Source organism: Mus musculus, chromosome 2, assembly GCF_000001635.26.
Source record: "Mus musculus strain C57BL/6J chromosome 2, GRCm38.p6 C57BL/6J".
Taxonomy (NCBI): domain Eukaryota; kingdom Metazoa; phylum Chordata; class Mammalia; order Rodentia; family Muridae; genus Mus; species Mus musculus.
In genome coordinates, this window is record NC_000068.7 from 152872507 (window position 1) to 152896536 (window position 24030).

General features: G+C 43.1%; 1 protein-coding gene across 8 annotated transcripts in view; it reads left to right on the plus strand.

Moving 5' to 3' along the window:
• Tpx2 (TPX2, microtubule-associated) overlaps window positions 1-22815 on the plus strand; it is a 47358-nt gene extending 24543 nt beyond the window's left edge. For 5 of the 8 annotated variants that reach the window (NM_001141977.1, NM_028109.4, NM_001141976.1 and 2 more), the window contains exons 5-18: window positions 584-710; window positions 3035-3166; window positions 4061-4186; window positions 7598-7719; window positions 8509-8660; window positions 9688-9856; window positions 11668-11806; window positions 12505-12721; window positions 15597-15689; window positions 16640-16816; window positions 17985-18131; window positions 18937-19048; window positions 19607-19794; window positions 21078-22815. In NM_001141977.1, coding sequence (NP_001135449.1) covers window positions 584-710; window positions 3035-3166; window positions 4061-4186; window positions 7598-7719; window positions 8509-8660; window positions 9688-9856; window positions 11668-11806; window positions 12505-12721; window positions 15597-15689; window positions 16640-16816; window positions 17985-18131; window positions 18937-19048; window positions 19607-19794; window positions 21078-21185 — 2009 coding nt within the window. In that variant the 3' untranslated portion in view covers window positions 21186-22815. The remainder of the gene's footprint in view (window positions 1-583; window positions 711-3034; window positions 3167-4060; window positions 4187-7597; window positions 7720-8508; window positions 8661-9687; window positions 9857-11667; window positions 11807-12504; window positions 12722-15596; window positions 15690-16639; window positions 16817-17984; window positions 18132-18936; window positions 19049-19606; window positions 19795-21077) is intronic. The other 3 variants (XM_006500215.2, XM_006500214.2, XM_006500213.2) reach the window with 1 other exon arrangement.
• Window positions 22816-24030: the final 1215 nt, after the last annotated feature.

Below are 24030 nucleotides of genomic sequence, written 5' to 3' on the forward strand. Positions count from 1 at the left end.
TTCTGGAGGGAGGCTAAGAACAATGGTAATAGCCTGGACTATGGTGTAGGCAGTTGTCTATGGGGGAATCCACTGACAAAAACTTGAAAAGAAGTAATGTGTGTATGGCTCTGTGCTTTTAATTTGGTAGCTTATGGTGTCTGGGAGAGGTATTGCCCCCTCTTACAGGGTAACTCCATTTAAACTTTCCAATTTTAAAGTTGTATGTTTATGGGTGTTTTCCTTGCATATATGTCTGTACATCTTGCTTCCAAAGGCCAGAAGAAGATGTGAGATTCCTGAAGTTACAGACAGTTGTGAGCCATTATGTGGGTGCTGGGGATATAAGCTCCGGTCCTCTGGAAGAGAGAGCTGCTGAGCTGTCTCAGCAGTTAAATAGCTACCATTTAAACTTTTTTGTTGTTGATGGTTTTTGAGACAGGGTTCAGTATGTAGCCCTGGCTGTCCTGGAACTCAGGTACCATATAGACTCAGAGATCCTCCTGGTTCTGCTTCCCAAGTGCTGGGAGTAATGGTAGGCTGAATAAGTGGCTATTTTAGGATACTTCTGCAGTAGTCTGACTAGGTTTTTGGTCTCTTGTAGTTGACAACACTTACCACAAAGAGACAGAAAAGGAAAATCTTCAGAAACAGTCTATCCCATCAAATGATTGTTCTTCCCTGGATGCTAAGAGAGCTGTATCAGGAAATACTCCTGTCCAGCCTCAGAGGTAAGAGTGGGGCACAAAAGTGGATATTACTGGTTCTGCTCAATCAATATAGTAACTCCACAGATTCCTTATGTTACTTCAGTGTTTATGGATTGTAGCTTGCGGGTTTAATTTATAGGTAAGTGCTTATAGACACTTAGTTGCTTGGTTAAGGCACATTCATTTCAAAGCCAAGATTCAAACTTGTCGGTCTGACTTTAAAAGGTGTGTATGGATACAATTGTTTTTCTGATGTCAGTTCTCTTTCTATCTCTTTTTAAATTTTCATTTTTATTTTATGTGTATGGGTATTTTGCTTGCATTTAATTATGTGTGTTATGTGCACTCCTGGTGCCTGTGGAGGTCGAAAGGGTGTTAGACTTCCTGAAACTGGAGTTGCAAATAGTTGTGAGCCCTCATGGATGCTGGGAGTCATCGCTCCAGCCCTCAAATGCCTTTCTTTGTCTTTGTATTACATATAGAAGCTTTCTTGTGGTTATGTTTATTTTTGTCTTTTATTATTCATGCTTAATATTTTGTGGTGCAAGAGTTTAAACCAATCTCAGGTATGCTAAAAGCAAAGCACACTTTCTACTATGGAATTATATACCAGCTCTTGTTTAAAATTCTAAAATTACATATATATATATATATATATATATATTTATTTTGTGTGTGTATGACATTGTACACAGACAGTAGTTGGAGAAGTGTGGGAATAGGGACTGGAGCGTTGGGGTGGGGGTTAAATGGAAACAGAGTCCATGATGATGTCCAGGATTCAGACTCTGGAGACCAGCGTCAGAGTGCAGATCTAACTTTATCGTTTATTACACAAGCTTATATTTAGCTTTTTAGTCAAGTAGGGTATGTTTATGTATTCAAGGGCAAATTGGGCTGCAACAGGTGTTGTTTTGCAGAATCTGACTCAGTGTCTCGGATCCTGTCCATGGGGCCTGTAGAGGAGGGTTCACTCCCCTGTGGAGATTTCCATGAAGACTAGGGAAGCCCTGGCCTTGGCTCGTTAGTGTATGCCAGGAGCCGTGTCAGATCATACACTGACAGCGGACCAGGACTCCTCAGGAGTCACAGGAGCCTGTGGTGCCTCACTCTCCATCCCACTTGCTCCCAGGGTTATCTTCACATCCCCCCACAGAGTAGCCAGTTCTCTCCCTTACTTGTGGTTCCTGAGGACAGAAGTCAGGTCATGTCTCAGGCCTGGACATAAGCTTTTCTGTCTCCTGAGCCTTTTTCTGACTCCCAACCCCATCCTTGCCTTTCATGTTAATGGACAGCTTTTAAAGTAACCAAACAATCACAGAAAGTACATGGTGCTTAGTGGGATCTTGCTTTAAAGAAAAAACTGGTCTGATTAATTTTTGCTTTACTTGAAATGTTGGCTGTATTTATATTACTATATTATAACTGCTAATTTGGTTAGATCTGTCACTGCTTTGGTTCCTGGTCATGTGTCTTTTCTTTTTATTCTACTTCTTTTTTCCTGCGTTTTGTTCTTAACCCTCCCACTTTCTCTGTGTTTTGCCCCATCTCCCCCGGGGAAGTAAACACAGCTCTTTGCTCCTAGTCCTTCTAGGTGAGTCTTCTACCACCAATCTACATCCCAATACTCATTCAGATATATCTAGTATTTTATTTTAACTGTTTTAAAATTTGAGACAGGTTCTCTCTATAGCTATGACTGGCCTGGAACTCAAGGTATAGATTAGCCTAACCTCAAGCCTTGTACCCTTTTTACATCTTTTTGCTTGTTTTTTGTTGTTGTTGTTTTGTTTTGTTTTTGTTTTTGTTTTTTTTTGAGACAGGGTTTCTCTATATAGCCCTGGCTGTCCTGGAACTCACTCTGTAGACCAGGTTGGCCTCGAACTCAGAAATCCACCTGCCTCTGCCTCCCAAGTGCTGGGATTAAAGGCATGCGCCACTACTCCCCGGCTTGCTTGTTTGTTTTTTGAGACCAGGTTTCTTTGTGTAGCCATGGTTTTCTTGGAACTCGTTCTCTAGACCAGGCTGGCCTTAAACACTAGGATTAAAGGCACATACCATCCATCCCACACCAGGGTTTGTTAGATTCCTAAGAGCTGAGATTATAATAGAATGACCCTATTTAGTCTGTTTGGTTAGTTTTAACTTACAAACCACCAGCATATTTAAATAGCAGGATTTTATGTTTGGAAACAACAAGTTTTCAGAAACATTAGATTACTAGAGAATGGATAATAAAGGTTTTATTGGCCCCTTAGTTGACAGACTTTGACTTTAGGAAGAACATTTGCATATCTGTAATAATTGTATTCATCATAAGAGAAATTGTGTCATTTCTACCGTAGAAGATCTATTAGACTCTCTGCTCAGAAGGATTTGGAGCAGAAAGAGAAAAACCATGTTGCCTCTGTTGAAATGAAAGCCAAGAGATGTGTTGCTCCGGCCACTGATTGTCCCCCCCAGAAAAGAATGAAAGTGTGAGTACCCACCATGAGGCACCTGCCTGGGCTGAGAGTTGTGAGTTACAAAGTAAAATTACCAATGGCTCCATCTGCAGGCTGCTTGGTGTCCCTTTAGACTGGGAAACTCCAAAGCTATGCCATGGTCAGGGGAGCTGTTACCCGTGTCCCATCCAGAAGGTAAGGTTTGCCTTCAGTGTTCACCTGTGGCAGGAGCTGACCAGAAGATATGGTGTTCATGCTTCTTCTTATTTTTTTAACTAGGAATGTGTTTCACTGTAGGAACACTCCAAAAGTGTCTAAATAACTTATGTACTTCACAGAAGTCAAACTAGATTGCCACTGGCTTCGGTCAATTACTATCTATTGCTTCTTAGTTTTTGTTTTGTTTTTTCTTTTCATTTTGCTTGAGCTTCATTATCAGAAGGTAACTACTATATCTTTAGCTGTATCCCTGTTCAAGAGAGTATATTGTAAAGGAAGCAGCCCAGCATTCATTCAGGAAAGTGAGGCTTTCCTCAGAGATTATAGCTTACATTTTATCTTACTTCTAAACATTGTCACTTGGATCTCCCAAGTTGCTGTAGAGGCAAGACCAACACTTAGTTATGGCTGGGTTCACTGCTGCTGCCTTCGGATTGCCTAAGAAGCAGATTGTAGGTATCAGGAACAATGGCCACGGTCTTCTGGTTGTTGACTTGATGACATAGAGTCCTTGTATCCTGAAACACTGTTGGCTGCCTCACCTGACCTCTGAGGGCTTTCCCATGGCTGACCTGTTGGAGCTGCTGCTGTGTTAATCTGATGATGTGGTTGAAGGACCTTGTGGTTCAATCATGTTGTTATTCCCCAAAATGAGGGCGTGTTTTAGGAAATTGAAACTTACTTATTTTTCATTCATTTTAAATCAAGTTCTCATAAAAAGAAACTGGAGGAAGAGGAGGAAGGCAGTGCTCCAGCTACTTCAAGAAAGAATGAAAGAGAAACCCTGGAGAAAGCCAAGGGCAAGCACACTGTGCCAGGTGTGCCACCTGCAAGGTACTTTCTTTCCCAGAGTAAACTTTAGAGGAAGACAGTAATTGGCATACCTGCCCTTCAGGGAAGAAACCCTTAAAAGCTGTCAGTGACCTAAGGATGCTGAGGCAGTAAGCAGCACAAGATGCTGGCTTAAGAGGCACACAGGACAAGATCAGTACACACTCTCACCACTTAGTAAACGTATGGGATTTTAGTCAGTGATCAACTTTGGGGTTTAGTGTTATTCCCTTGCCAGAGATCATTTCAACTTTTTCTGGAAAATCTTGTTCATGCTTTCATGGATAATGGTTGTCTGAGTGTTGATTTATTTATTGCCAATTTTATTTCTGAAATTAAAAATCAAAAAGATTTGCAGTGCTACCACTTCTTGGTTGTTTTTGTAGAACAGGCTGACCTTGCAAAGCCGAGGATAGCCTTGAACAATTCTGCTCTTTTGCCTCCCCGGTGCTGAGAATGTGGCTATGCAGCACCACAGCTGGTGTGTGTCACAGGTTTTTGTTTTTTCCTGAGACAGGGTTTCTCTGTGTAGCCCTAGATGTCCTGGAACCTCTCTGTAGACCAGGCTGGCCTCAGAAATCTGCCTGCCTCTGCCTCCCAAGTGCTGAAAGGCATGCACCATCACTGCCCAGCCTGAAGAGTAAACTTTAAATATGGTTTTGTGAGAGTGAAGTAAATGTTGCTTAATAATGTTTACCTGTGGGGCTGGTGAGATGGCTCAGTGGGTAAGAGTACCCGACTGCTCTTCCAAAGGTCCAGTGTTCAAGTCCCAGCAACCACATGGTGGCTCACAACCATCCGTAACAAGATCTGATGCCCTCTTCTGGTGTGTCTGAAGACAGCTACAGTGTACTTACATGTAATAAATAAATAAATCTTTAAAAGACAAATAATTCTCTATCTATTAAAAAAAAAAAAATAATAATGTTTACCTGTTTTGACTCTAAGCTGCGGGCCTCTGGCAATTAACATTCAATTATTAAACAACGTGGTTGGGGTTTGGGGGTGGGTTAAATAAAGGATTTATTGCTACAACTCCTTTCTTTCTTGCCCAGAAGCCTCACCTCTCACTGGCCAGGTGAAAGTGAGGCTTGGAGCAATTAACTTCTGTTGAACTCAGAAAAAGAGTCATGTTCGCAGTAAGAAATACTTTTACACAAGTAAATATACCCAGACACATATACATTCATACACACATTTACATTTTTATTCATTCACACTCTCACACATTAACACAGTCATCTTTTTTACTGTGTGTGTGTGTGTTTTTTTTTTAAGATTTATTTGTTGTTATATGTAAGTACACTGTAGCTGTCTTCAGACACACCAGAAGAGGGCATCAGATCTCACGTGAGCCACCATGTGGTTGCTGGGATTTGAACTCAGGACCTTCAGAAGAGCAGTCAGTATTCTTAACCACTGAGCCATTTCTCCAGGCCCATATTCATCTTTTTATCGGGCCTAACCACCTGTATCATCTACTCTACAAGTATCCGTACATACATACACATACCTAGACTTACATGTGTATTTATATATGTGTGTTTATATATGTGGTGGGTGGAGCTAAAGCCCCAGCGCCAGCGCAGAAAGAACTCATTCATTCTGGATAAAAAATCAGCTCCAGCCTTTATTGCATAGAGAAAGAAAAAGCTTCTGCCCTTTTATTGCTAAATGAAAGAAACCCAAGTGTGTAAGAAAAAAGCCCATCCTTATCAGTAAGCAGCAGCCTGCTGCTCTCTCTGCCCTCTGTTCAGCTCCTCTCTCTCTTCTTGCCTCTCTCTCTTCTCAGCTCTGTACCTAGTTTTGTACTGTTTTTAGGAGAATTGATCACATGGTATTCCAAATATCTTTTTTCAAAAGTTCACGACAAGTTCAAACATAAATTCAAACCATAAATTGAATCAGGAGTCACAACATGTGTTTCCATTTAGACTAGTTATCTAACTAAGCATTCATTGTCTGTCACTAGCTCTACAGGTTCATTAAAGTTAAAAACTAGGGGCTGGAGAGATGGCTCAGTAGTTAAGAGCACTGACTACTCTTGCAGAGGTCCTGAGTTCAATTCTTAGTAACCACATGGTGGCTTACAACCATCTAATGGGTCCATTGCCCTCTTCTGGTGTGTCTGAAGACAGGGATAGTGTACTCACATACATAAAATAAATGAATCTTGCTGGGCGTTGTGGTGCATGCCTTTAATCCCAGCACTTGGGAGGCAGAGGCAGGCGGATTTCTGAGTTCGAGGCCAGCCTGGTCTACAAAGTGAGTTCCAGGACAGTCAGGGCTATACAGAGAAATCCTGTCTCGAAAAAAACAAACAAAAATAATAATAAAATAAAATAAAAAAAATGAATCTTAAAAAATTAGTTAAAACTGTAATTCTTATGTCTAAGTTAACACAGAATGTCAAAAGGCAAGCCATCTACCTAGTGTCTTATTAGTATTGAAGTTTTGTATAGGTAAACCCAGTCAATATTATCTTCTGTTATTGCATCTATCATATATAATAAATCATTCATTTGCAGTTTATGGTCTTTTGTTAGCAGGTAATAGTTTTACAACCAGCCTAAGAGGAATATTTTCCTTAATGGTAAATCTGTTTGATGCCTGCTTTTTATCTTAGTGCAATTAACTCGTAATACTTGAAGGCTTGCAGGGCCCTGATTGAAGCCCATTTTACTAGTATAAATTTAGGAGTTTTATAGAATAATTATTAGGAATTAAGAAATCATTTATTTGTCTGCATATCGTCACTACAACACATCTTCATTGATCTACAGGATATCTGCTCAATAGGGTGGGCTGATGCCCAGGGATTATTATATTAGTTTAATAATGACAGGAAAGGCATTAGCTGCAAGAATCAATCCTGAGATGAGATTTCTGAAAGCCTTGCAATTAAGAATTGTGCATTGCAGAGCATGCATACGCTGTGCCATCTGTAGAATGTCACCTGTATGCCTTTATCCTTTCCTAGATGGCTCCTGACAATCGATGGGCCTGGAACTAGCTCGGTAACCCAGGCTGGCCCCTGACTCACAGTTCTCTAGCTTTAGCCTCCCAAGTGCTGCAATTCTAAATGTGGCTCTTGTGATTTTTTAATTTAGCTTTTCCAGTGGCATAAAAGTTGGTCACTGGTGTGGTCAAAAATGTGTGAGTCTTTTGTGTGTCTTACTGCCTTGTATAGTTAATTTTAGCAATTGTCGTCTGAAAATTTTATAATATCTTAGTGTAAAATACCCTTCTTTCTTTTCATGTTACCTAATTAAGCCAATAACTGTTTCTGGTGGATAAACTTTTTGGACTTTGATAGATATCATAGGTTATGAACATAGTCTATTCAGCAGCTTCGAGTCCTTTGAGCACTGAACCCTTCCTTCCTTTGGCCTCTCTACTGATTCTTGTTTCTAGGGAGAAGGTTCTAAAGAGTACTGAGGAGCAGGAGATAGAGAAAAGGCTGCGGATGCAGCAGGAGGTGGTGGAGCTGCGCAGGAAAAACGAAGAGTTCAAGAAGCTCGCGCTCGCAGGGCCAGGTCAGTAGCCTCACTGAGTCTTAACGACAACGGTGCTTCTTTGAATTTTGGTAGCTTTTTTTTTTTTTTTTTCCTTTGAGGTTTTTACAGCAAGAACAAAATAAAAAACAACCAGTTTGAGTGGTCCACATACAACAGTGTGTTTACTTAAAATGGTGGCTGTAAGTCACCTGCACCTCAGGGGTTACTCTCTAGTTGTACCACCCAAACTAGCACTTTCTCAGAGTGCACTATTCTTCTCTTATGTGTTAGCAAAAGGATTGAGACAGATGACAGTCAGTCTGGCCAGTTTGTCATTTCTTTCTTCATACAAATGGCAGAGGATGAGAAAGAGGACTGTCAAATTCACTTGCAGTTTGAAGGAAAAACGTGACTGAATGAAGAGCTCTTAGCTGGCTTTGCTCTGGCATAGTGGTATTGGTGGCACCAGTCCTGCTTACTGGATTTTACAGGCTCCCCTCTTAGAGATTCCCAGTTAAATTTTGCTTTTAAAGTCACTCTCTAGGGGTTGGATTTTCAGTGTTTGATTAGAATTTGTAATGCCCTGGGTTCCATCTCCAACACTATTTTTTTAAAAAAAGGGTGTGAGGTCATGACTTTATCAAAGCTATGACTACATCCTAGCAGTGGGCTCCTCTCCTTACCTAGTTTGCATCTGAACAAAGGACTTCAAACTCACAACTCAGATACAACTAGAGCCGCAATAACAGAAACACAGGAAGGATTAGAGTTGTACAGGGGCTCACTAATGATCTCTTCTTAATGTCGCCGTGTTTTCCTGTTCCTCAGGGCAACCTGTGAAGAAGTCCACGAGCCAGGTTACCAAGACAGTTGACTTTCACTTCCTCACAGATGAGCGAATCAAGCAACATCCCAAGAACCAGGAAGAGTATAAGGAAGTGAACTTCATGTCTGAACTTCGGAAGCATTCTTCCACGCCTGTAAGTGAGCGTTCGTTCTTATTACTGATTCAGTCGGTCGCAGCTGTGACGTTTTGGTCATTATTTATAATGGGATACGAATTCCTGTGAACTCTGTGGCTGCCAACAGATCACTCCCCTGGGAAAGCATGTTACCAAGTCGGTGTAAAACTTGGATGGGACACGAAGCATATAAAATTATGTGTGGCAAATTTGTAGAGGCCTTCTCCCACCCCTCAGGCTCGGGGTAGAGTCAGGTGTGGTCATGCAAGTATGACCAAATCTCAAAGGCATTCACCACCACCATCAGGCTTTATCATTAGTTCCCTTAATGTCAAAGAGTAGTAGGTATAGCCGGGCGTGGTGGCGCATGCCTTTAATCCCAGCACTCAGTGCTGACTTCACACACTGGCTTATTTTCCTTTTACTGTTTATTTTTATACCTGTGTGTCTTGTGAGTATGTGCCATGTTGGTGATGGTGGAGGCTGGAAGAGTGAGTAGGACCCCCCCCCCCCCCACACACACACACACAAGTGGAGTTAGAGGGTTTGAGTTGAAGTATGCCTGGACTACGTTGCCATGGACTATATGTGCCTGGAGTTCCGGCTTAGCCAGGGCTATGCAGAGAGACCCATCTAAAAAAACTCACCAAAAATAGATAAAAAATGAATGATGCGCAGTGGGTGGGCTTGCGACAGTCAGTTTGAGGTTTATGTGGAGAGATGTAAGTGAGGCTCCTGTCTGACCTGATGCAGGCCCAGCAGCCTGGGCCAGTTTTGTATGTTTGCCTTTTTTCTTTCCTTCCCCACTCCCTTTGAATTTTAATAAAACTTTCTCCAGATTGGTTCAAAACATTTATATACTTGGGAAAATGCATGTATCTACACTGTTGCAAAGCAGTCTTCTAAGCACCAGGTTCTCTAGAAGAAGACAAATGATAAAGGGCCGCTGAACTGGTTTAAGGAAGGACTCTGGCTGAGTGCCGGTGCCGAGGATGGGCCCTGCAGGAGGTTCCCGCCCTTTGCTGAACAACTCTTCTCTTCACAGGCCCGAGGAACCAGAGGATGCACTATCATTAAGCCTTTCAACCTGTCCAAAGGGAAGAAAAGAACATTTGATGAAGCAGCTTCTACGTATGTGCCCATTGCACAGCAGGTTGAAGCCTTCCACAAACGAACCCCCAATAGATACCATCTGAGGAACAAGAAGGACGAGAGTAAGTTTCCTTCCAGACCTTGCTGGCCAGACCCTCTTCTCCAGTGGCTGGCGCAGCAGAGTGGAGAGGGAGGAGAACGGGTGCAGATGCTGATAAGTTTGTATAGATCTGGTGGTGAACAGATGAAAGGATTTTAATTGTTTCTGTCATTATGAAAGTAATTTCTACAAGAAGATTAAGAAGGACTAGAGATGGAAAATAATGTAAAATAGGTTATCAGGAAAATATAAAAAAGCTAGGTTGGTGATGCATGCCTATAATTCCAGCATTTGGGAGGTAGGGGCTCAAGGTTTGGGCTTGGTCCAAATGGTGATTCGAGGGTTTCTGGGCTGCACAGAACTGGTCTCAAGACAAAAACAAATGGGACTAGTATTTTGGGTAAACCAGGATTCGCTTTGAGATATCTACACATCTCTTTTTCATATTGTTTAGCTCTTTGCTTTAGGTGGCCACATGAATTGCTTTAAATGCAGTATTTCTCTTTTCTTTGGGCAGTGCTGGAGATTCAGCTAGCAAGCACTGTACCGATGTGCTACACTCTCAACCCTAGATATAGTATTTCCCAGTATTGTTAATACATTCTAATATTTTATACTATGAAAAAGTGAACTTTTTTATTCCCATAGAATTTGTGTCTATCTAGCCAAGGCTTCATAGACTCTTTTTCAAAAGAAAAACCAGTAAATGAATTAGATAATTAATTTTTCTCACTCTGTTATATAAGGTCTAGATAGGAGAATTCCTTCTAGGTAATTATGAAAATCGATAGGCTTCTTACTGACCAGGTAAATCAGTAAATACCTTTTGTCAGTGTTCATAATGTCCTTAATCAGTGGTTCTCAGCCTATGAGTTGAGCCCATCAGAAAACACAGATATTTACATTATAGTTCATAACAATAGAAAAATTACAGTTATGAGGGTGGGGTCACAATGACATTAGGAACTGTATTAAAAGGTCACAGCATTAGGAATGTTGATAGCCACTGCTCTGAATAACGCTGTGTTGGCAGAGTTGTTCTCCCTCTCTTTGCCTCTAATTCTCTGTAACTATTTCCTGTTGACTATCTGAACCCCCCCCCCCCCCCCACACACACACACTGTTTGGTGTAGCTACCTTGTGAGGTTGGTTTGAAAGTTGAAACACACCAGGCGTGGTGGTGCATGCCTTTAATCCCAGCACTTGGGAGGCAGAGGCAAGCGGATTTCTGAGTTCGAGGCCAGCCTGGTCTACAGAGTGAGTTCCAGGACAGCCAGGGCTATACAGAGAAACCCTGTCTCAAAAAACAAAACAAAACAAAACAACAAAAAAAGTTGAAATGCAGTAGCCATAAACTACTGATCCTTCTGCCTCAGCTTCTTAAATTCAGGGTTACAGATCTGTACCACCATGCCTGACTGCACCATTTGACTTGCTATGAGGGGTGGCCTGGATGTTTTGATAGAGATGTTTTTGTGAAATTCATTACTCACTGGTTTGCAAAGGTCTGGTGTCGTAAAATTGTAAGAAAAACATTGTCAACAACAAGCGAAATAGTTGGTGTTCTCCATAGAAAGGCCTATGCAGTGGCAAGGACCCCATCAGACATGGCTAGATTTTAAGTGCAGAGATGGCAGAAGAATTCACCTACATACTATCCTTCAATAAGGATGATAAGAGGAAGGGAGGGAACATCTGTCAGGTTGAGTGCTATCAACTGAGTTGAGCATAGAAAAACAGGTTGTCTGCTTTGTCGGTTTCTAGTTGGGTTAGCACTTAAAGGTGACCTGGATGGTGGGGAACTAAGCAAGCGTTTGTGGTTTTGTTTTACAGGCTTGTTACCCTCCAAATCTGTGAACAAGATTGCACGAGACCCCCAGACCCCCATACTGCAGACCAAATATCGTACAAGGGCTGTGACTTGCAAAAGTACTGCAGAGCAGGAGGCCGAGGAGCTTGAGAAACTGCAACAGTAGGTCCCACTGGCAGTGTCTGAGAAAGGCTGGCCACTCCTGCCTGCCTGCTTTCAGTCCTGTTGGGCGGTGGTAACTGTTTTCCCTTTCATGAAAATGCAAGCCATTTAGTGGCTGCGTAGGCTGTGCTCCTGTCTCTGTGACTGAAAATGGGACTATGTAGGTGCCCTGGAGCAGAATCTGATGAGTCATCTGAAAGGATGACTTTGCTTTGGTTTTTTGTTTGCTTGCTTTTAAATTCTATTTGTGGAAGTTTTGCTTGCATGCACCACTGGCATGCCTGTGCTCATGGAAGGCAGAAGAGGACTTTGGAGCCTCTAGAAATGGAGTTACAGATACGTGGTTGTTCGCTATCATGTGGGTGTGCTGGGGATTTTTGGGGAGTAGCAGCCAGTGCTTTATAAACCCCTGAGCCATCTTTCCAGGCCCCCAAAGTTTGGGAACTTGAATTTCTGGTCCTCCTGTCTCTGCCACAGTGCGAGGATTATAGGCGCATGCACTCATAGAGCCTGGAGCCCCGGGGGGACCCCAGGCCATGCCGTTCACCCTTTTCTCAGGAGGTGAAGATGACTATGGAGAGGAGAGATCATGCTGTCCATGGTGGATCATCTTAGCGCTTCTACTTTGTTCTACGTTGTGTACTTTTTATTTAATTTAAAAAGCCTTTTATGTTTATTACTTTTTGTGTTTGTTACAGATACAAATTCAAAGCACGGGAACTTGATCCTAGAATTTTTGAAAGTGGCCCCATCTTGCCCAAGAGAGCACCTGTTAAACCTCCTACTCAGCCTGTTGGTTTTGATTTGGAAATTGAGAAACGAATTCATGAGCGAGAGTCAAAGAAAAAAACAGAAGATGAACAATTTGAATTTCATTCTAGACCTTGTCCTACTAAGATCTTGGAAGATGTCGTGGTAAGAATACTTGAGGAGTTGGGTGGTGGCAGAGTTGACCAGCCGGTGACCAAATATCTACCCAGAAATGTTGGTCCTGTGATCCCGGCACCAGCATATCACAGGAGGTGACAAAGAGATGCAGCAGAATTGGATTTTGGTCTTAGAACTTCAAGTCTAGTGAAAGGCAACATGAGGTTAAATAATAGACTGATAGGAACATGGAGCTTAAAGGGCTGCAGAAGAGGGAAGCTTTGAGCACCTGGAAGAGGAGGCATGCTTTGATGACATGCAGTAGAGTTGACATCCTTGTGCTGTCATTGTGTTGCTGTGATGGCTGACATTTGTCCCTCTTTCATATGGATTCATCCCTCAGTTTCTGCAAGATTGGTTTCAGAACCTTGCATAATGTTCAAGTCTCATAAAATATAAACCAGCACACCATACGCTATTTAAATAGTTAAGTTTTCCTTTGAGATAGGGTCTTGCTTTGTCTCTTAGGCTTGTCAAGCAAGACTCCAGAGCTGTCCTTACATTAGCCTAGTAGTTGGGACTGCAGGTTCATGCCACTGTGCCTGGCTTGTGGTACGGCTTGTCATCTTTTCCTTTGCTTGTTTCAGAGTCATCTATGAGTGAAGCTGTAATATATTACCCCTGATCACTAGTTTGTTTATTCCATCTCCTCACATTAAACCAAAAGCAACCTCATGGTATACTTTCTAAACTTTTATTTTATTATATATATATAATAAAATTTTATTACATATATAAAATTGTGATTGTACTTAGAAATAATCATTTCTCGCTTAACTGAAAGCTTTTTCTTTTTTTTTTTTTAAGATTTATTAATTATTTCTTAAGTACACTATAGCTGACTTCAGACACTCCATAAGAGGGCATCAGATCTCATTACAGATGGTTGTGAGCCATCGTGTGGTTGCTGGGATTTGAACTCAGGACCCTCGGAAGAGCAGTCAGGGCGCTTAACCGCTGAGCCATCTCTCCAGCCCTGAAAGCTTTTTCATATACATCTCTCCGTGTCTATCTTTATGTCTGTTTGTCTCTGTCTCTCTGTCTTTCTCTTTGTTTCTCTCTCTCTGTCTCTCTGTGTGTGTGTGTGTGTGTGTGTTTGTGTGTTTGTAGGGAAGGTGTGACTAAAACAGTGGGGTGCTGAAGGAGTGTGTTGTCTGATCAGCTGCTTTTCAGAATCCTCTGGGCTCTTACATAGATTCCCAGTCTCGGCATTTTGATTTGTTGAGTTGAAGACAGAGAGAGTGAAGAGCTTAGGATTACTGACACAGTAAGCAGTTGTGCTGATAATAGTAATACTTTCTATATACCTTTGAGTGTGTGTGTTGTACTAGGGTGTTTGGGGGCTTTGTTTTGAGACAGGCTCTCCCTATGTAGCCCTGGTTGGCCTCGTGCTCAGAGATCCCTGCCACTCCTCCCGTGTGCTGGGATTAAAGGCGTGCACAGCCATGCCTGCCTTGTCCTGAGTTTTACATAGATTATTTTATTTCTCATAACAACTGTAAAAGTCTCTGTTCTTAATTTCTGTTTTAAAAACAAGGGACTCTACCACCAGGGTATCTAATAAAGGGAACTGGGCTATGAGTCTGTCACCTCTTTAACCACTGCATGGTTCCACCCCACATCTCATTGTTCCCATAAGTCATGTTGATGTCTGAGGTCACTGTCATGAGCTACCTGTAGCTTTCATCGGTTTCACTAATTTCAATTCATTTTTAGTTTCTAGAGAAGGAATGAATAAAACAGACAATAGATATATTCTTTTTCTTTTTCTTTTCTTCTCTCCTCCCTCCCATCCTTCCTTTCTTCATTTCTTTGTGTGTGTGTGTGTGTGTGTGTGTGTGTGTGTGTGTGTGTGTGTGTGTAGCTTTGGCTGTCCTGGAACTCTTTGTATAGACCAGGCTGCCCAGAATTCACAGAAATCCACCTGCCTCTGCTTCCCACATGCTGTGATTGAAGGCGTGTTCTGCCATACTAGCTTAGCTGTATTCATTTTATTTTCACTTTTCAGAAAACTCATAAAAAAGGGTGTGTGACTTGCCCATAAAAACATTTTAAACATTGTGTGCAGAACCAAGATGAAGTTACTTAACTTTCCGCCCTAGAATCTCAAAGCCTAGCTGAAGGGCCTGCCTCTGGGAGCCTGCTGCAGTCATCTGCTGCTCTCTACTGGCCTGCCCAGTGGCAAAGCTCTGGCCTCGGGTGCCCTTACAGTGTGCGGAGATACAGTGGGTGTGGTGTGGTGTGGTGCTGTGGTACAAAGAGGAGCAGTCAAAGCCCCTAAGAAACAGCCATGCAGACAGTTTGCAGTGGGAATCAGTCCTCATGATCTGTGGAAGGAAAAGTTGTTAAGTAAGAAGTTAAAGGAGGGATTTCCTTTCCTTTGTTTTACACTGAGATTGACAGGTGGTAAAGACAGTGAGAGATGGGCTTGAGTAGCCGAGAGCATGAGGCAGAGAAAGCCGGTGTGATGGAAGTCTTGAGCATGGCATGTGGAAAGATAAGTTAAAGTGTGGGTTTCTAGAGTGGGACTTCTAGGGGCCTGAGGGTGCCAACCACAGAGGCTTCTGTTCTCTTGGCATGTGATCTTTTAATTTTGTGTGTATGTGAGAGAGAGGGAGACAGAGACAGAGAGAGAGAGATGTTTATATGAGGGTGTTATGTTAGTCCTTGCATAATCACGTGGAGATCAGAGGACAACTCTGGGATTTAGTTCTATCCTTCTGCCATGGGTTATGGGATCAAATACAAGTCAGGCTTGTTCAGCAAGTGGCCCCTCATAAGGGTTCTATCTTCCTGGCCTGGTTTTTAGTATTTTATGTAGCATTGCTCTTTGATGTCTAATTGAGTTGTACCCTTCTTCCAGGGTGTTCCTGAAAAGAAGGTAATTCCAGCTACTGTCCCGAAGTCGCCAGTTTTTGCATTGAAGAACAGGATCCGAGTGCCCATCAAAGATGAGGTGATTCCCTGGGAAGAGGGAGTCTTCTTTTCTTTTTCATGACCAGTCTGAGTCTTAATCATTCTTTATATTTAATGGGGCTAGAAGGCAATCAGCTCTTGTCTGGAGTTGACTGTAAGAATGATGTGAATGTTTGCGCATGCGTTTTGTTCCTCTGAGAACACTGAAGCTGGCTGAGGTGTGACTCAACTTTCAGTGATCATGGGTTCGAGTCTGCCATTAAGCCTCTGCATCCTGTAGCATTGGGATCATGCAGCCTTTGTAACACAGTCAAGTGTTTCCTGAGCTATTGTCACTGCTCAGGGACTTTTAAAATTCACTCAAGCAATTACATCGTATTGTCCTTGATACCTAAGGGTCACAGAGGTGACTGAGGGTGATGGGTTATGGGTCTGTAAGAAGTGAATTGTCATTGATAGCTTCTTATTACATCTCCTATTTTATTTATAAATATCCAGACTTGGGGTAATTTTATAGCAGATATCAGCATAAACCTTTTTATAGGATCAGTTGAAACTCAAATACTTGGTAATCTTATGTTACTAGCTTGAACCCAAACAACTTACTTGGTCCTATTCTGGGTTTGGCAACCATTAATTTCTGTCACATGTTTTAGTGGAGTCCGAGTCAGAATATAAGTGTGCTTACTCAGAACCTTCCTTCAAGTCTTCATTTTACCTGTCTGATGTCATCTAGTTATTCCAACATTCCTGAGAGGAACTTGAGATTCTTAAAGAGTTACTGTGTTAGTCATTCACCCAATGCTCTCACAGATTGCTTTGACCCATGATGCGTGGGCATTGTCTGACTTTGAAAGAAAAGTCATTGGTGCTAAGTGACTTGCATCATCAGTAGCTTATCCCATGTGTGCTTTCCGAGACCTCCTTCTGAGCTCGGTGAGCATGGCAAAGACGAGGAGTCTTGGTTCTAAGCTGTAGTTTCTCTCTTAGGAAGAGGAGAAACCAGTAGTGATAAAAGCTCAACCTGTGCCACATTATGGGGTGCCTTATAAGCCCCACATCGCAGAGGCAAGAAATGTGGAGGTGTGCCCGTTCTCCTTTGATACCCGGGACAAAGAACGCCAGTTGCAGAAGGAGAAAAAAATAAAAGAGATGCAGAAAGGGGAGGTAGGTGTTTCATATCTGTAATTTGCAGAATACTGTTCTTTGATCCCTCAAAGGGAACCTTCCCTTGTTTGTTTGTTTGTTTGTTTGTTTGTTTGTTTGTTTTGAGCAGTGTTTTGCTGTGTAGACCAGACTGGCTTTGGAAAATAAACAAACAACTGTGGTTGTTTCCCTGTCTCTGCCTCCCACATCCTGGGATTACAAGCATGTATAATACATTTCACTCAGAGAATAGTTTATATAAAATTACTATATAGAAATATATAGGGGCTGGTGAGATGGCTCAGTGGGTAAGAGCACCCGACTGCTCTTCCGAAGGTCCAGAGTTCAAATCCCAGCAACCACATGGTGGCTCACAACCATCTGTAACAAGATCTGACTCCCTCTTCTGGTGTGTCTGAAGACAGCTACAGTGTACTTACATATAATAATAAATAAATCTTTAAAAAAAAAAAAAAAAAAAAAAAAAGAAATATATAAAAACATACTTTGAAGCCAAAAGTATATAAAATTCTTTGTAAAATTACTATTGAATCACTGTTTTCCACTGATGCCTACATGACCCACTATGAAATGTTTATTGCGCTTTGAACTAGTAGGGAAAAAAACCTAGGTTTTCTTTGGGTCTAAAACAGTCCATGGCTTTTCGGCTAGACCATCCCGCTTTAAAAATTGAATTCCTCTGCTTGTCTTTCAGGTTCATACACATATTTAGGAGTAAATATTGTTTTATCTCTGTCTCAGTTTGCTTTCTGTTGCTGTGATAAAACCAAAAGCAGTTTGGGAAGAAAGGGCTTGTTTGGCCATGTTTTCTCAGTTGTTTCTCCCCAGATAACCCTGGCTTATAGCGAGTTGACAAACTGTTCACCATCATACTTGCTAACAGGCCTTTTGTGGTTTTGTTTGGCTTGGGGACATTGTCTCAACATGTAGTCTAGGCATGTGTCGAGCTCCTGATCCTTAGAGATCTGGAATTATAGGTGTGCATCACCAAGTCTGGCAAGCATTCTTTACAATTTTTTTGTGATCAGCCTATTTTATTCAGAGACACGAAGGTGAGGGGGCACTGAAGTCATCAATGGGATCTGAGGTCCTCTGCAGGACAGTGTTTCCTGTCCCCCACTGAGGAGAGCTCCTTATGTTGCTCTTCTGTTCTCTTCTCTACCATTAGGTGCCCAAGTTCAAGGCACTTCCTGTGCCCCATTTTGACACCATTAACCTGCCAGAGAAAAAGGTAAAGAACGTGACTCAAGCTGAGCCTTTCTCCCTGGAGACAGACAAGAGAGGCGCCTACAAGGCTGAGATGTGGAAGCACCAGGTAAGAATGGGGAGCCATTGAAATGTTGGATGTTGGTTGGTTGATGGGTGAGTAGTGGGTGGGAAAGCCAATAGGTTGCAGGCCTATAGATTGGGCCTGTAGATTCACTACCTGTACTGAAATCGTCTGGGATGTCAGATTTGACTATTTTAATATATTCTATGTAAACCAGGAGTCACATCAAGTTTTCTCTACAAGGCCAGGCAATATTTACTTTAGGTTTTATAGGTTACATATGACTTGTGTCAGGTATTTTCTCCCTGCCTTCCCTCGCCCCTGTATGTATATTTGATCCTTGAAACATGTAAAGACTATTCTTAGTTCAAGTTGCATTTGACTAGCAGGCTGAATTGTGCTCATCTCTCCTTTAGTAGTCTTCTGGGGAATGTGAGACTCCTCAGTTGGGAGTTTCTGTAAGATCTCATCTATTTCCTTAAGTGGGTGCTTTTGGTAAGACATAGGTTGGGAGAATTGGTTCTTAATAAGATAGGCTATTTTTCTCAACATGGTATATGATATAATTGCTTTTTATTTATCATAACAGGTGATAAAGACAAATGATTGGTTAGAGAGTGATAGAATTGTCTTATCATTTTGTCGCTATTCCTGTTCTCTGTCTCACCTCAAAACAAACACTAACAAGGGTTTAATGGAGCCTCTGGGTCTAATTGCTCATTTAAAAGAAATAAAGGGATAGAAAGCTCTATCTTTTTAGTCACCAAGTCCAGAACCTTGAGGTCGTGTGTTACTGCTGCAGTAGCTAGCAAACACTGTACGCCACTGTCTGACGGCTTCCTTCCAACAGCTGGAGGAAGAGCAGAAGCAGCAGAAGGACGCCGCTTGCTTCAAGGCTCGTCCAAACACCGTCATCTTCCAAGAGCCCTTCGTTCCCAAGAAGGAGAAAAAATCACTGGCTGGTAGGGTTTGTTTTTTATGTACTCTTTTGGGGGTCAGGGCAAAATGTCACACTTCTCAGGGGGGTGCTAGGACTCAGAATATTGTAGCAGACTAATGCTGTGTCAACAAGAACGGCTTTGTCTGAAGGGACGGTAGCCTTACTCCCTTAGAGCCAGCCTTTTGCTTGTGTTGGAGCCAGTGGCTCCCCTTGAACATTATCAAGTATGTTGGGGCAGACTGATAGAACAGGAGTTTTGGCAGACACACCTGGCCTTTCAGTGACAGTCACAGGCTGTCCACACCCAAGAAGGGAGCAAGCAGATGAAGGAAGGGTGTGGGGATTTCTTTCTATACACAGGGCTTGGTTTCTTAGGCCTTGGGCAACATGGCTGGGGGGAAGTTGGGATTCTTTGACTTCTTACAGTCGCTGTGTGGGAGAGCAGCGTGCAGGGCTGAGTAAGCCACCTCACCTCTCTCGTCTCACTGATGACTCCTTAGCGTTCTAGGTCATGGGGTGTGGCTTCAGTTCTGAGTGCTGCATGTGCATCAATCAGTGTTGTCTTTGTTTCTGTACTCAGAGAACCCTTCTGGTTCTCTAGTTCAGGAACCTTTTCAGCTGGCCACCGAGAGGAGAGCCAAAGAGCGGCAGGAGCTGGAGAAGAAAATGGCTGAAGTAGAGGCCTGGAAACTGCAGCAGTTGGAGGAAGTCAGGCAGCAGGAAGAGGAGCAGCAGAAGGAGGAGTTAGCCAGGCTCCGGAAAGAACTGGTAATCTACTGGGTGCCATAGGCACTCAGAAGCCTGGCTTGTCGCTGTTGTTCTGCTCCCTGGTGGATCTTGGACAGACTAGTCAGCATCCACACTGACAGCAAACAGTATAGTCTCTCCGGCACAGTCACACACGCACATATACGCAGCCGTACCTGCCTGTTGAGTTTGTTCCCAATATAAGTTTATTTCTTAAAGCGGTTCTCAGTGCAGGCCAGAGGCAACACCCTGTTAATCAATGCTGCTTATTACTGAATTATGGCGGCTTGCTCCGAGGTTGATCTACTCTTCACAAGGATGGGTGGCACCCTGCTTCCCCAGCTGCACTGCCCCTTTTGATTGTTTCTCTTCTGTCTTTTGTTTTGGTTTGTGATTTTGTTGAATACTAAGAGTCAATCAAATAAGTGTAAAATTTCACTCTGGCAATTTTGGCCTCCCGCTACACGGACGATTTTTCTGTGTAGTCCTGGCTGCCCTGGAACTGACGGTAGACCAGGCTGGCCTCAAACTCAGAGATCTGCCTCCTGAGTGCTGAGAGTGAAGGTGTGCACCACTGCTGCCCAGCAACTCTAGCAATTTTTTAAAATTTATTTTATGTATATGAATACACTGTAGCTGTCTTCTGACACATCACAAGAGGGCATTGGATCCCATTACAGAGCCACCATGTGGTTGCTTGGAATTTGAACTCAAGACCTCTGGAAGACAATTCTCTTATCTGCTGAGCCATCTCTCCAGCCCCCTTAGTTATTATTTTATACATATGGGTGTTTTGTTAGCATATATGCATATCCACTATTGTGTGTCCTCAGAGGTCAGAAGAGGGTGTCAGATGCCTTGGGGCTGGAGTTACAGATGATTATGAACTGCCAAGTGCATGCTGGGAATTGAACATGGGTCTCCTGGAAGAGCAGTCAGTGCCCCTAGCCACTGAGCCATCTCTCCAGCTCCTGTCACAAATGTTTAATTTGTAGCTTTTGTCTGCTACAGTTTAGCAAGACCCTGTTTCTCCCTAGTAAGTTACACTGGGGATAAGTTTGAGTTCTCAGTGCCGGGGTGTGTGTGTGTGTGTGTGTGTGTGTGTGTGTGTGTGTGTTTACGTGTTTACACATTCATGCACTGAACAACAGTAGCCACCTGCTTGGGCTTCATACTTCTCCTTCCCCTGAATTTGTAGTTGGGATCTATAAATCCTGTCCCCACCCTTCTCCCCTAACAGACAGAACAACTGTGCACATAGATGTGTGCAGTCCACCTCAGGAACCCTGTTTCTTATTCTACAGGTGCACAAGGCAAATCCAATACGGAAGTACGCAGCAGTGGAGGTGAAATCTAGCGAGCTGCCTCTGACTGTGCCGGTGTCTCCTAAGTTCTCCACTCGGTTCCAGTAGAAGCTGCATCTATATCACAAGCATGGAGCACGCGTCTTCAGACTCACCCGCCATGTGTGGAAACACACCTGATAACTAATGGATGCCGGGTGTTTTGAAGATGACTCTACACAGCAACTTTGAAGCTAATGAGCCTCCACTCATTTAGACTTTAACCAGACTTCTTGTAGTTATTTCCTTCAGACATTAGCCGGCCCTTTCCTGTTGGTCTTAACGCTGGCTAGGATTTCAAGAATTCGTTTTGGCATAGTCTACTTTTCACCTAATCCCCCCTTATTACCCCTTATATATGTATTTTAAGCATAAAATAAAGGCAGTCAATTCCTGGGTTGTGGTTTCAGTCACAGTGTAAGTGAGAAGCAGCCAGTCTATTGGATTCCTTCTCTGTTCAAAATGCGTTTATAAAGGAACCCTGTGCTGCGAGGTAGGAAGGGAACCTCTGTAATGGCTCCAAGGAAGACTGCGCAGACTCCGGAAGACCTTACAGAGCTGCTGTTGTAGCATGTTCTTTATTGTTGGTGCTGACAATGGGATGCCACAGCCTATAGTTTCCAACCTCACTTGGATAACTTTTTTTTTAAGGTCACAAGAATTTATTTAAGCTCACTGTTTTCTGGAATCCAGTCCATCCTGGAGGGGGTGGTGAGATGATACTGTTCAGACTGTGTGACAGATTGGCACCTTCAAAGACCTCTCTCCCTGTTGGCTTACATACTCCAGTTGAGCCTTGCAGGCAAAAGTCCTACAACTTCCCAAGGCAGTGCCAGGCTATGGACCAAGAAACACTAGCCTATGGTGGGCATTTTATACCTACGTGATAGCATTCCACCTGTGGGTGCTATAGGCTCACGGTTATTGCCCAGTGCAAAGGCATGTATTTCAACTTAAGAAGAATCTGTAATGTAATTTTCTTTCTGAGATTTCTTGATTTTATATATTTGGTTTTTAGAGGCGAGGTTTCTATGTAGCTCTTGTTGTCCTAGAACGTGATTTGTAGACCAGAGTTGACCTTGAATGAATTTTTTTTTTTTACCTGCATGTATGCATGTGGAATTCTTACCTACCCTGTGCCAGTGGATGTCTGTGGAGTGTGTCAGATGCCCTGGGATTGGAGTTACAGATGGTTGTATTGGGAAACCCTGCTCATAATGTCAGCTTTTGACATTACCAGAAAGCCTAGACTGAGGTCGGTGCAAAATGGTGGATTCCTTTCGTCAGCAAGGTTTCCTTTTCTCTACCTGAGGGATCCCGGACCACACACCTGTGGAATATCACATAGCCTTGGTTAGATTTCAGGTCCGACTTCTTTTCTACTTACACGAACCCGTTGGAGTAGCACCGGAGACTGCTGGATGTCGGAGTGCCTCTGTGTGTGTGATGGTTTGTATATTCTTGGACCAGGGAGAGGCACCATTTGGAGGTGTGGCCTTGTTTGAATAGGTGTGGCCTGGTTGGAGTAGGTGTGTCACTGTAGGTTGACTTCCTAGTTGCCTGGAAGTCAGTCTTCCACTAGTAGCCTTTGGATGAAGATGTAGAACTCTCAGCTCTGCCTGGATACTGCCCTGTTCCCACCTTGATAATGGACTGAACCTCTGAGCCTGTAAGCCAGCCCCAATTAAATGTTGTTTATAAGACTTGCCTTGGTCATGGTGTCTGTTCACAGCAGTAAAACCCTAACTAAGACAGTGTGCTAACAAGGCATCTCAGTACCCTAGCCTTCAGCCAGTGACCTTTGCCCACCCTGGGTATTCCTACCCACTTCCCCCAAACAGTATAACACTTGATTCACCCCAAAGAAAATTGATCTGTCTTCCCGATACTGATCCCAGAATGTCCCTTTCGGGCCAACGACTCCAGGGAGGACCAAAGCTGTGAGACCCCGTGTGGGTTCTCAGAACTAATCCTGGGTCCTCTGCAAGAGACATTCATTTTGTGACTAGGAAGTCCTCAGCATTGTATGTGACATTAAGCCTATTTTTATATTCGTTTTTTGTTCTTGTTCATGCAGTGACCACTTTTAAAATTTATTTTATATAAGCCTTTGTAAATTCAGCTGGAAGTAACAAAGCCAGATATTGTTTCTTACAGGATGTGTGTATGATCTTGGTCCTGGAGACCCACAAAGCAGTACAAAGAGCACCTCCCCAACTTGTCGACTTTAGGTATTTGCATGCAGCATCATAATCTGTAATCTGTTTATTTCACAAAAACACGGTACTGCACACATGTCTACAGCTTGGCACTGTTCCACCCTCTGTAAATCCAGTGAGAGCAAAAGCAACAGAGAACACTTGTTTGTACTTTAACCAGGGAGACAGACAGTGGGCACGCGCCACTTGCAGTTGCCAATTAATCCTGCTCAAATCAACCCAGCTGTGGTAGCACGTGTTCCTCGCTGCCCACCCCAATGTTCAGGGTTCCCGGATGGAAGACAGACAGACAGACACACACACACAGAGACACACGCAGAACCTTCTATTTTAATATATCTTAGCTCAATGGCTGAGCCACTCCCAAACCTCCACCCGGCTAATACCCTTTCCCCTCCGAGATTCCCAGCTCATCACTTACTAAAATCTGCCCTAGACCCAGTGGTGGGGCCCCTGGGGCCGCTCTTCCGTGGCCCTTACAGGTTGGCTGTCTCTAGCCTGTACTTCTCAGGCCTGGTTTTTTACCTTTCCCTGCATGGCGGTTGTCAATCCTTCACCTTGCCAGAGAATCCTAAAGTTCCCACCTCTTTCTCCCTGCCCAGTCATTAGCTGCTGGCACCTTTATTTACCAATAAAAACCAACTGGGGGCAGGAACCCCCAGTGCCTTCCATGAGGATTCTTGTGCAATTTTGGG